At 40.8% G+C, this 13,892-nt stretch overlaps 1 protein-coding gene across 4 annotated transcripts in view; it reads right to left on the bottom strand.

Annotated features, from left to right (window-relative positions):
• Positions 1 to 13,892, bottom strand: part of STK3 (serine/threonine kinase 3) — a 297,076-nt gene that overhangs the window by 101,919 nt on the left and 181,265 nt on the right. For all 4 annotated transcript variants that reach the window (XM_048841337.2, XM_075125031.1, XM_048841341.2 and 1 more), the window contains one exon: positions 24 to 199. In XM_048841337.2, coding sequence (XP_048697294.1) covers positions 24 to 199 — 176 coding nt within the window. The remainder of the gene's footprint in view (positions 1 to 23; positions 200 to 13,892) is intronic.

Genomic DNA, 13,892 nt, shown 5'->3' with positions numbered 1-13,892 from the left:
AGTAACACTGTAAATCTACTTACAAAATCAAAATCTCCGTCTTGAGGGACTTTCCAGTTATCAGGGAAAACATTTTTGGATATGTGGTAGGGTTCAGGCATGTTCTGATTACAGTTTTCATGGCTTTTATTCTTGGAATCTTGTTTATCAAAGTAGTCCATGAAAGAAGGTCTTTGTACTTGCGGTGAAGTAGCGTTTCCTTAGTTGAAAGGAAAGGAAAAGTTAAAACTGTCTGAAGATGGAAGATTTACTGCCCTACAAAATAAGCTATGTTTATGAATTTATTGGACTAACTCTGCACTGATTCATGTAATGTCTACTTATTGTTATACAAACTCAAATATCAGTATGTACTAAATAAAAATAATACACAGTTGTAGCAGTTTAATTAAAGATGTGGTTTTAAACTGAATTAGCAAAACTGGTGCACAGAGGGTGTATAGACAACGAGTAAATTACTTCACTGGCAGTTGAGAATACTCCACATATAACAGGATCATAGCCTTACAGAGCAGATGGCTAGAAAGTGCCATATAAATTACGGCATAAACTCCCACTCTCATTCTTTTCATAAAAGAATTATGTCTGAAATATGTTGCCATTTGTGGGACGTCAAAAGAGTTCACCCATCGAATAGAACAGTTAATCTATTAAACAGAAAAAACACTATATTAAGTCTACGTAACTATCTCTCCAGAGGCTACATCCAGAATAAAAGAATACTATGAATCATAAAATGTTGTACTCAAATAATATAAATATACAAATTCTACCAGTACAATAAAAAACATAATGACAATAATTAAGCAATCAATTTGCAAACACCGACAAGATAATAAGGTGATAAACAACAGTCAGCATGGATTTGTCAAAAACAAATTGGGTCAAACCAACCTAATAGTTTTCTTTGACAAGGTAACAAGGCTTGTGGAAGTGGGGTAGCGATAGATGTGGTATATCTTGACTTTAGTAAGGCTTTTGATACTGTCTCACATGACCTTCTCATAAACAAACTAGGGAAACAGAACCTCGATATAGCTACTCTAAGGTGGGTGCATAATTGATTGGAAAACCATTCCCAGGGAATTTTTATCAGTGGTTCACAGTCAAGCTGGAGAGGCATATCAAGTGGGGTCCTACAGGGATCAGTTCTGAGTACAGTTCTGTTCAATATCTTGATCAATGATTTAGATAATGGCATAGAAAGTACACTTACAAAGTTTGCAGATGACACCAAAGTGGGAGGGGTTGCAAGTGCTCTGGAGGATAGGATTAAAATTCAAAATTATCTGGACAAACTGGAGAAATGGTCTGAAGTAAATAGGATGAAATTCAATAAGGAAAAAAAGCAAAGTACTCCACATAGGAAGGAACAATCAGTTGCACACATACAAAATGGGAAATGACTGCTTAGGAAGTAAGACTGCAGCATGGGATCGGGGGTCATAATGGATCACAAGCAAAATATGAGTCAACAGTGTAACACTGTTGCAAAAAAAGCAAACATCATTCTGGGATGTATTAGCAGGAGTGAAGTAAGCACTCTTACACTCTACTCCGTGCTGATTAGGCCTCAACTGGAGTATTGTGTACAGTTCTGCGCACCACATTTCAGGAAAGACAAATTGGAGAAAGTCCGAAGAAGAGCAACAAAAATGATTAAAGGTCTAGAAAGCATGACCTATGAAGAAAGACTGAAAAAAATTGCATTTGTTTAGTCTGGAGAAGGGGGACATGATAATAGTTTTCAAGTACATAAAAGGTTGTTACAAGGAGAGGAAGAAAAATTGTTCTCGTTAACCTCTGAGGAAAGGACCAGAACTAATGGGCTTAGATAGCAGCACGGGCGGTTTAGATGGATGAAAAACTTCCTAACTGTCAGGGTAGTTAGTCACTGGAATAAATTCCCTAGGGAGGTTGTGGAATGTCTGTCATTGGAGATTTTTAACAGCAAATTAGACAAACACCTGTCATGGATGATCGATAATCCTCAGTCGTGCCTTGAGTGCAGGGGACAGAACTAGAAGACCTCTCAAGGTCCCTTCCAGTCCTACGATTCTCTGATTCTATGACAAGCACAAGTAACCTAGTTGAAATGAAAAACAAGAACACTAGACAAACCTGTACTTTTTTATTATAAGCATTAAAAGCAAACTAAGTAAAAACCTAGATTGGGTGGAATTATCCTGTTTTAAAGAGAGAATAAACTACAGCGAGGGCGGAGGAGCAGGAGAATGTTGCAAACATTTTTTTAGGCATATGTATAATGTATGAGTGTGTGGGCTTTCTGATCTGCTGGGAAAAGAAATTTCATCAACTGCAAACCTGGACTGTGGTACACCGTAGTATATTTAAGAATTGTAAAACAACTACAGTGTGTATGCTTGCATTTTATTGCAAAATTTAAGGAACTTTTTTTCTTTTGGTCTCAGTTCCTGTAAAGTAACTAGACACAAAAGCATGATATGTTCAAAGGATGCCATCAATTTTACCTAAAGAAGCCCACAGATGTACAAAAAGCAATTTTTATTAACTATTTTTCCTTTAAGGGTTTGGAGGAAGCAGAGCTGTACCTTGATTTAAATAATCAATTTTAATCATGTTTTATTTATTTTCACTGATAACCACTAAAACATGTTGATTTACAACTAAATAGAGTCTTTACACTAAACTTGGTACTATTTTTTTGCTAAGCGGGAAGATGCACTCTATCTATATACATTTATTTAAACAGTAGCATAGCTTAATTTACATTTATTGAGATTCTTAATTTTTACAATTCTTATGTTAGAAAACAGTAAATGATGCATTTCTAACTTACTAGATGATGAACTTTTTAACTGTGATTTATGTCAAGCTCTATATAGATGGAAATTCAAATTCAATTAAAAATGCACAAAAACAGCATTTATTTATTTTATTTAAATTAAATAAAACTACCTTAAATGTGCTGGATACATAAACTTTTTGATTTTTTTTGTCTTATCAAAACATGTTTTGCATTAAAAGTAACTGATTTTTTAAGCAAAGAAGCGTTATTTGAAGGTAGTGAATTGAACTTATTGTTCCTGGTCATCACGTCCTTCAAGATTTTAAAATTAGTAGAGCTCTTCCTCTCACAACTTGTTTACTTTCCTGCTTTTTCAGCTGCCAACTGGTTTCTTAACTTTGAATGAACTAGTCATTGAACTGATCTAGTTCAATAAATTGTAATGAAGAAAATATTCCCTCTGTACCTGTAGAAGAGTCTGGTTTAGGACTTCAACAAATTCTGGGGCCAGGCACTTAACCATTGACTTCCACAAGCTCAGTGATCTGATTTTCTTTAAAACTTTAGAAGCAAACTGCTTACTACAATTTTTGTGTTTAATTTTCATGATTTTAACACATTATTATATGTGTGGGCTTTAACATATGTTGTCAATTTCAAATTTAATTTTAAATAGATTTTTTTAAAATAAACCAATATTTAATTTAAATTAAAAAAAAAATCAAACCCCCCCCCCAAAAAAAAAGAAAAGAAAAAAACCCCAACCATTGATTTTTATCTACCCTGGAGCAGGACTTGAGAGTGCAAGTAGCCTGGTTAATATTTTTTGAGTAGCCCACAAAATCAGCCTCCCCTCAGTTAGCCAGAATCACAGGTATATGAAAAAACCACAAATATAATTTGGTATTAGACTTCCTATAAATTAATAACAAACTTACTCACTTTTTTTCCCTTTCTACTTTTATTCATCCAACTTTTTCTTTCTAAGGTACATTGGTGAATCTTTTCCTCTGTGTCTCTGGCGCTGTGGGTTTTGTTTGTTTGGCTTTCCCCATTCACTATAATTTTACTGCAATATTAGTAGTTGGTCTAGTTTCTTTTCACTCACTAACCTTTATTTCTGTATTGTGTTTTCTCCCTACTGCCTCAGCTTCATTCAGTTATTCTCTCCTCCATGCCCTCTCTACATCTTTCTGTTCTAATAAGCTTTCCCTCTGAGTTTCTCATTATTTCAACCATTTCCTTTTTTTTTTTTTTTTTTTTTTTAAATAATGGCTTCCTGTTCCCCAGAACCTGCTCACTTAACTCTTCCACTCCTCTCTATCCATGGTGCTTCCTCCATTTATTCTGTGACGTTTTCACATAAATGTATGTATGTTTCCACACTTTACCCAAGTCTCCCTTAGCTGTTGCCCCAGTTCCCTTTGTAAGCCCAGGCAGCTGCTGCCTCTATTCATCTTTTCAAATATGGACAATCACACACACATGCACCAATGAGCCAAATTCAGGGCTTATCCAATGTCTCTGCTTCAGGTCCTGTTTCTACTTCCTCTCTTATGGCCTGATTCAACTCCATTTGAATTCAGTGTGACTTGAATCAGGTTCCTGGCTCTCTGCAGTCAGAGCTGGAGAGGAGGAAAGTGGGGAGGGGGGAGCGGGGGGGGGGCATGGGGGCTGGGGGGAGAGCCATGATCCAACAGGAGATAGCAATAGCATGGCTCCTGATGGAAGGAGGCCGAGGTGCTGGGGAAAAAAATAATACCTATTAAAAAAAATCTTTATGATCCCCCCCAGCTTTTATATTGTATAGTTTATGTGGCCAAAAAGTAACCCAGGTATTAGCATTAAAGAGGCAGACGCAGGTCTATAGTATTGCGTCATCTAACAACTAATTATTTTTCTTCCTGCTCTGCTTACTGTACTTATGCTTCATACATAAGACATAATTATGATCAGAAAAAATAACAAGTTTATTTATGACAGATACCATGTCGCTCCCCCTCGTTCACAACAAACAAATAAGCTCACTCTATATTTTCCTTGAGCTACTCTTGAAGATTTCAGAGCTACATAAAAATTTCTATTAAATACATGTCAGGAGACTGAAAACATCTGTAAACCTAGGAAAAACTAAAAGAAACAGTATCCTTGCCATTAAATGCAAATTAAGGAAAGTGGTCAGCAAGATTAGAGTTGAAGCTTCTCAAAAATGAACAAATCACATTTAATTTGCACTCTGAGTCACCTTTTTGGGGGAGTTCGAGTGGGAATTGTAGAACAACTGAAGTGTTCAATTTACTTAAGGAAACTTAAAAAGAGGAATTTATAACTCTCTTATCTCTGACTAAATACGCTCCCTGGTGTATGACTGGGGCTCCTTAGCATTATGATCATTACTATAATAAAAACAATGACAACAAAAAGTAAGCAGTTATAATCACCCCACTTTAAAGAAAACAAGAGTTGCTTGTATCCACCACAATACAGTAAAACTCTAAACTAATACTCTCACAACTATGAAAGGATGGATTTTCTAAAATTCTCTCATGTCAAATAAAAATATGGGAAATTAAGATTTTCTCTATCATTAAAAATAATGAACACGACAGAGTCTTTATAGTTTAACCTGTACAAACGTAGTTAATAATTCACAATGTGGTTAACATGTTAAAGAACGGTTACATATCCTACAGTAACTGTTGTTCTTTGAATTGTTGTAGTCAGAGTGGACCTCGTGTAGGTGTGCATGTGTCTCTGGCATGCAAGCGTGGAATCTTTTGAATAGCAATGTCCTTCCGGAATGCGCATGCAGCCTGTGCCACCTTGTGCAAGGGCATAAAGAGTGGAATGGCCTCAACCTTGCTTTAGTTTCTTTGCAATTCAAAGCCCCTTGGTAGCTGAGGACTCCAAAAGCAGTGAGGGAATAAGAGGTCATGCATAAAGCTGTGCAAATAACTGATTTTTCTGTTTGCTGGAAAGCCAAAAAATCAAAAAATATAAAAAAAAGTTGGGATTTTTTGGTAAACCAAAAACACTGAAAACAATTAGTTTCAGGCTGAACAAAACCATTTGTTTCATTTTTGACTTTTTTAAATCCTTTTTTAAAATGAAATTTAAGTAGATTTTGAAACAAAAAGTCATTTTTGAATTGAAAAGATTTCAGTTTTTTTCAATTATTGGGGTCTTTACGACCGAAACAATTTGGTAAATTCAATGCAAAATTGCAACCTTTCAGTTGACCCACATCTACATTTTTCAGCAAAAAATGTTTCATTCAGAATATTTCACCCAGGTCTATATGTGGCATCCACACTGACAACATGTCAAAGAACTACAATTACCATAGTATGACTAATCATTCTTTCTTCTTTGGCTATGCATCCATATGCATCCTTACACAAGGAGTATTCTCTTCAGAATGGTGGGGATGAGGAATATCAGCTGTATCAGCTGAAGAGTATCATTTCCACAAATTTGGCATCTGATCTAGCAATTAAGTTCAGTGTATAATGCTTGACAAATGTGAGGGTAGCTGCTCCACGTAATAGTCTTGCAAATTTCAGAAATGAGCACATTGAGGAAACAGGCTGATGGTGCCACTTGGGCTCTGGTGGAGTGGGCCTTAAGAGTCAGTGGGAGAAGTACATCAGCAGGCTGGTAGGACAGTGAGAGACAATGTGTTACTCATTCTGAAAGTTTCTGTGATGAAATGACCAGATCTTCGGAGTGGCCAGCCAAGAAAAATAGACATAAGGGCAGTTTGAAAGATTTGTTCCTACTGATGTTCTTTCAAAGAGTACTGGATATATCCAAGGCCTAGGGCTTCTTTTTCCCTTTTGTAGAAAACTGGCTTTGGAAAGAACACAATTAAGTTGATTGATTGGTTTAAGTGGAACTCAGAAACCACATAGGGGCTGAATTTTGCACAATGTTTCAGTACCATCTTGTCTTTATGAAACAAGGTATGAAGGGGTTCCCAAGAGCCTAAAGCTCTTACTCATCTGACCAAGGTGATGGCCATCAGAATGGTGATGGCCATTACTACTTTTGGGAGTGAGACAGAAGGCAGAACACTCAGAGGAATCAAAAGGGCTCCATAAATTTTAGAAGGATGATGTTGTGGTCCCATGCTGAAGTAGGGTCTCTAACCAGTGGGAAAGCATGCAGGAGGGTCCTTGGGAATTTACATACCACTGGATGAGAGAAGGCTGAAAAAAAACTATTCAGTGGATCATAGAATCATAGAATATTAGGGTTGGAAGAGACCTCAGGAGGTCATCTAGTCCAATCCCCTGCTCAAAGCAGGACCAACACCAACTAAATCATCGCAGCCAGGACTTTGTCAAGCCGGGCCTCCAAAAACCTCTAAGGATGGAGATTCCACCACCTCCCTATTCCACCATTCCAGTGCTTCACCACCCTCCTTGTGAAATAGTGTTTCCTAATATCCAACCAAGACCTCCCCCACTGCAACTTGAGACCACTGCTTCTTGTTCTGTCATCTGCCACCACTGAGAACAGCCTACCTCCATCCTCTTTGGAACCCCACTTCAGGTAGTTGAAGGCTGCTATCAAATCCCCCCTCACTCTTCTCTTCTGCAGACTAAATAAACCTACTTCCCTCAGCCTCTCCTCATAAGTCATGTGCCCTAGCCCCCTAATCATTTTTGTTGCCCCCCACTGGACTCTCTCCAATTTGTCTACATCCCTCCTGTAGTGAGGGGACAAAAACTTGACGCAATACTCCAGGTGTGACCACACCAGTGCCAAATAGAGGGGAATAATCATTTCCCTCAATCTGCTGGCAATGCTCCTACTAATACAGCCCAATATGCTGTTGGCCTTCTTGGCAACAAGGGCACGCTGCTGACTCATATCAAGCTTCTTGTCCACTGTAATCCCCAGGTCCTTTTCTGCAGAATTGCTGCTTAGCCAGTCACTCCCCAGCCTGTGGCAGTGCATTGGATTCTTCCGGCCTAAGTGCAGGACTCTGCACATGCCCTTGCTGAACCTCATCAGATTTCTTTTGGCCCAATCCTCCAATTTGTCTAGGTCACTCTGGACCCTATCTGTACCCTCCAACATATCTAACTCTCCCCCCAGCTTAGTGTCATCCCATCATCCAGATCATTAATAAAGATGTTGAACAAAACTGGCCCCAGGACCAACCCCTGAGGCACTCCACTTGATACTGGCTGCCAACTAGACATCGAGTCATTGATCACTACCCATTGAGCCCAACAATCTAGCCAGCTTTCTATCCACCTTATAGTCAGAGTTCCTCCAATTCATATTCTTGCCAGCAAGTTAAAGTAGTACTGTGGGAGACCATATCAAAAGTTTTGCTAAAGTCAAGATATAACACATCCACTGCTTTCCCCATATCCACAGAGCCAGTTATCTCATCACAGAAGGCAATCAGGTTGGTCAGGCATGACTTGCCCTTGGTGAATCCATGCTGACTGTTCCTGATCACCCTCCTCTCCTCCAAGTGCTTCAAAATGGATTCCTTGAGGACCTGCTCCATGATTTTGCCGGGGACTGAAGTGAGGCTGACCGGTCTGTAGTTCCCCGGGTTCTCTTTCTTCCCTTTTTAAAATATGGGCACTATATTTGCCTTTTTCCAATCATCCAGGACCTCCCCCGATCACCACGAGTTTGTCTCTCCCATTCAGTAAGGGTTCCACATTTTCCCTGACCTTCTTGTTACTAACATACCTGTAGAAACCCTTAGAATCATAGGAAAACAGAGTTGGAAGGGACCTCTGGAGGCCATCTAGTCCAACCCCCTGCCAATTGAGCAGGACCAATCCCAACTAAATCATCCCAGCCAGGGCTTTGTCAAGCCTGACCTTAAAAACTTCTAAGGAAGGGGATTCCACCACCTCCCTAGGTAACGCATTCCAGGGTTTCACCACCCTCCTAGTGAAAAAGTTTTTCCTAATATCCAACCTAAACCTCCCCCACTGCAACTTGAGACCATTACTCCTTGTCCTGTCATCTGCTATCACTGAGAATAGTCTAGATCCATCCTCTTTGGATCCACCTTTCAGGTAGTTAAAAGCAGCTATTAAATCCCCCCTCATTCTTCTCTTCCGTCGATTAAACAATCCCAGTTCCCTCAGCCTCTCCTCATAACTTATGTGTTCCAGTCCCCTAATCATTTTTGTTGCCCTTCGCTGGATTCTCTCCAATTTATCCACATCCTTCTTGTAGTGTGGGGCCTAAAACTGGACACAGTACTCCAGATGAGGCCTCACCAGTGTCAAATAGAGGGGAACGATCACGTCCCTCGATCTGCTGGCAAGGCCCCTACTTATACACCCCAAAATGCCACTGGCCTTCTTGGCAACAAGGGCACACTGTGGTCTCATATCCAGCTTCTCGTCCACTGTCACCCCTAGGTCCTTTTCTGCAGAACTGCTGCCGAGCCATTCGGTCCCTAGTCTGTAGCGGTGCATTGGATTCTTCCGTCCTAAGTGCAGGACTCTGCACTTGTCCTTGTTGAACCTTTCAGATTTCTTTTGGCCCAATTCTCCAATTTGTCTAGGTCCCTCTGTGTCCTATCCCTACCCTCCAGCATATCTACCACTCCTCCCAGTTTAGAGTAATCCGCAAACTTGCTGAGGGTGCAATCCACACCATCCTCCAGATCATTAATGAAGATATTTAACAAAACCGGCCCCAGGACTGACCTTTGGGGCACTCCGCTAGATACCGGCTGCCAACTAGACATGGAGCCATTGATCACTACCCGTTGAGCCCGACAATCTAGCCAACTTTCTACCTACCTTGTAGTGCATCCATCCAGCCAAAAATTCTTTAACTTGCTGACAAGAATACTGTGGGAGACCGTGTCAAAAGCTTTGCTAAAGTCGAGGAATAACACGTCCACTGCTTTCCCTTCATCCACAGAACCAGTTATCTCATCACAGAAGGCAATTAGATTAGTCAGGCATGACTTTCCCTTGGTGAATCCATGCTGACTGTTCCTGATCACTTTCCTCTCATCTAAGTGCTTCAGAATTGATTCCTTGACAACCTGCTCCGGGGACTGAGGTGAGGCTGACCAGCCTGTAGTTCCCACGATCATCCTTCTTCCCTTTTTTAAAGATGGGCACTACATTAGCCTTTTTCTAATCTTCCGGGACTTCCCCCGATCGCCATGAGTTTTCAAAGATAATGGCCAATGGATCTGCAATCACATCCGCCAATTCCTTCTTGTTACCCTTCACTTCACTTGCTAGCTGCAATTCCAATTGTGCTTTGGCCTTCCTGATTACACCCTTCCATGATCGAGCAATATTTTTATACCCCTCCCTAGTCATCTGTCCAAATTTCCACTTCTTGTAAGCTTCCTTTTTGAGTTTAAGCTCACTGAAGATTTCACTGTTATTCTTTGCTTCCTAATGGAAGTTGATTAAACTAATGGAAGTCCAGAGTGTTACTCATGGACAGTTTTCTGCTCCGAATTAGGATTTTCTGTGAGGGGCGGTTACTTTCCATGGTGTCCAACCAGCCAACATCCAGGCTTTCAGGTGCAGTGACTTCAGGTTTGGATGGAATACTTCCCTTAGTTCCTGTGATAACATATCTGGGTGGTCCAGGAGCCCGATTGATGGTTGCATGGACATTTGTAATCAACCAAAACTGCCTCAGCCAATTGGAGCACAGAGGATGACTGTAGCTTGGTCTCCTCAGGCCTTGGCAATCATGCTGGGGGCTAGTGGAATTGGTGGAGAGCCTTAAAGGAATCTCTGGTTCCTTTGCAGTGGGAAGCATCTGGCAAGGATCCCAGGTTCATGCCTCTTCTGGAATAGTAATTTGGATACTTGGTGTTGTCCTTGATGACAAACAGGCCTGTCACCAGGTTCCTCCACTGGTGGAATACTGACTTGCTAATGGGTTTTTGCAGGGCTCATTGGTTGGTCACCAACTGTCTGCTTAAGAAGTCCACCAAGTCATTGCTAGCACCTGCAAGGAAGGTGTAGGGTCATTGGAATTACACCATGCAGGTAGCACCAACTTCACAACTTGACTGTCTATAGAGCAGGGAAGACTGGGTGTCCCTTTACTTATGTATGTAGTGCATCACCAATGTACTGTCTGTCAATAACTGCACTTCTGAGTGTGGCTATGAGCTCAAAAACATTTTGTGCCCTTTCATGTCCTTACAAGCATCATATGTAAGGAAAATATGAAAACTATACTTAAAAGAAATAAAATTATATCCCCATAACAGATAGCTGTAAGAATTTAACTTTTCTAAAGTAGTTGTAAATATGTTATCTTAAAAATATTTTCCCAAAAAAAAATCTCAGTTAGAAAAAGGGGGGGGGGGGGCACTGCAATTGGATCTGCATGGGGCCAGATTTCTATGGGGCTCCGTACAGGCTTATCCAATTCCAGAATTGGGATCTCAGTCAACACATAGACACATGATGGCTAGCAGAGCCTACAATTTATAGATTCATATATTCATAGGATAGAAGGGACCATTGTGATCAGCTCATCTTATCTCCTGTATAACACAGGCCATAGAACTCCCTCAAAATAATTCCTAGAGAATATCTTTTAGAAAAATATCCAATCTTGATTTAAAAACTGACAGGGAGAGAAAATCCACAGTGACCCTTCGTAAATTGTTCCAATGGTTAATTACCCACACTGTTAAAAACTTACACCTTACTTATAGTCTGAATTTGTCTATCTTCAGTTTCCAGCCATTGGTCACGCTATACCTTCCTCTGCTAGGCTATTATTAAATATTTGTTCCCCATATAGATACTTATAGACTCTAACCAAGTCTCCCTTTAATCTTCTCTTTGTTAAGCTAAATAGGTGGAGTGCTTTGAGTGTAACACTTTAAAGCATGTTTTCTAATACTTTAATCATTCTCACAGCTCTTCTCTGATCCCTTTCCAATTTATCAGCACCCTTCTTGAACTGTGGGCACCAGAACTGGACACAGTTTTCCAGCAGCAGTCGCACCAGTGCCAAATACAGAAGCAAAATAACTTCTCTATTCCTTTTTGCAATTCCCCTATTTATGGATCCAAGGATTACATTAGCTCTTTTGGTCACAGCCTCTCTGAATCAGTGACCTATCATCTTCATTTACCACTCCCCCAATTTTTATGTCATTTGCAAACTTTATTGGTGATAATTTTATGTTTTCTTCCAGAACACTGATAAAAGTGTTAAATAGCATAGAGCCAAGAACTGATCCCTGCAGGATCTCACTGGAAGCATGCCTGCTCGATGACAATTCTCTTTTTGCATTTACATTTAGAGACCTTTCAGTTACCCTCCCCCCTTATAATCCATTTAATGTGTGCCATGTTAATTTTATATCATTTAGCTGTAATCTCATCAAAAAAGGTATCAAGTTAGTTGGACAGGATGTATTTTCCATAATCCACATTGATTTGCACTAATTACATTACCCTCTGTTAATTCTCGATTAATCAAGTCCTGTATCAACCACTCCATTATCTTGACACACAAAGAAATTTGTGAGAAATTTGTTCTGAATACTGAGCTTAAGTATGATACTGTCTTGGTAATGAATTTGACATTTCGATTCTTTCAAGGACGTGAACAGTCCATTATACTATATCAGACATATAACTTTTCATTTACTTTACATAAACTCTGCAATTAAATATCATGAAATAATATAGCTTATCAACATCACTGTGACACTCCCACTTTACAAAATCTTTCCATTGTCCTCTTTTCAGTTTTTAAAATTCTAGTCCAGAATGGATTCACGTATGTGTCCTTGGTTTCCTTTGAAAGAAACATAATTCATGAAGAGTCATATGCTCCCCTTCTTCCTACAAAATAGAAGGGAACAGAACCCAGTGTCTGGTAGCTTTACAAAAGCTATGCAACCTTGGGAAGCTGTGTTCCCTTTCTACTTGGTTTTACACTGGAAAGGCAGTATATGGCCTTTAGTTCTTTTCCTCTTCCCTGTTTCAATATTTCTCCTTGAAATAGTGCTGCAGGCAAATTACCAGTGAACGATTCCAGTTATCTGGATACAGTATGCATATAATATCACATGAGCACGCGCTTACAAATTATTTATCTATTTAAAATGCAAGCTAACATTCTTTATTGAATTTTGTATTTTAATAAAACACTTAAACACAATTCTATACACTTTAAGCTTAAGCACAATGATTCTGCTGGCTGCCACTTCCCACAGCTCCCATTGGCCAGGAACAGTGAACCGCGGCCACAGGGACCTGCAGGCAGCCGTGCCTGCAGACAACCAATGTAAACAAACTGTCTCGCGGCCCACCAGTGAACTACCCTAATGGGCGGTGTGTGGCCCACGGGCCACAGATTGTCCGCCACTGGTCTAAGTCTTCAATGACAGGCTATGTCTAAATCTTGCTGATTCTTTCTCCATAACATCTCTAAGATACGGCCTTTCCTAGCCATCCCCACAGCTAACACTCTCATCCAGGCTCTCATATTTCATGTCTCAATTACCTCAACATCCTTTTCTCTGGCCTGGACAAACACAATCTTGCCCCACTCGTATCCATTCAGAATGCTGCTGCAAAGGTAATTTTCCCATCATTTTCACTATGTCACCCCTCTGCTGGCTCCCCCTTCTCTACTGCATCAAACATAAGTTACTTGCATGGGCAGCAGGTATCCCTGGCACTGCTGCCAAGCTGCTGCCAGACACCTGGGTCACAGTGGCCCTGCCCCTCCCACAAAGTCCCCAACCTCCTGCTGCTGCTGCCTGCCTGTGTCTGCCATGTCTCTTCCACTCCACCACCACCTCTGGAGGTCCCTGCTGCTCACTGCGTCCCGCCTCCTCAGGGACGGCGGAGTGAGGAGGGATGCGGAGAGCCAGCAGAGAGCCACAGGTGGGCAGGGGAGTGAGGAGGCTCGGTCTGGTGCTGGTGGGGGGGATAGGCGGTGGGTTGGGCAGACTGGGGCTCCTCTGGTTGTGGGGGGGCCCCCCCTCAGGGCTTCTCCTGTTGGGGGGGCATGAGGTTTTGGGGCTCCAGCATGCAGGGTCGGGGCTGGCAGGCTAGCCCATCCAAAGCAGCGGGTCACCCACTGCTCATGATTACTTGCTTTCACCTTAACAAGCCTT

The sequence above is a fragment of the Caretta caretta genome, chromosome 2 (genome assembly GCF_965140235.1).
Source record: "Caretta caretta isolate rCarCar2 chromosome 2, rCarCar1.hap1, whole genome shotgun sequence".
NCBI lineage: Eukaryota > Metazoa > Chordata > Testudines > Cheloniidae > Caretta > Caretta caretta.
This window is presented reverse-complemented; position numbering and strand designations above follow the sequence as displayed.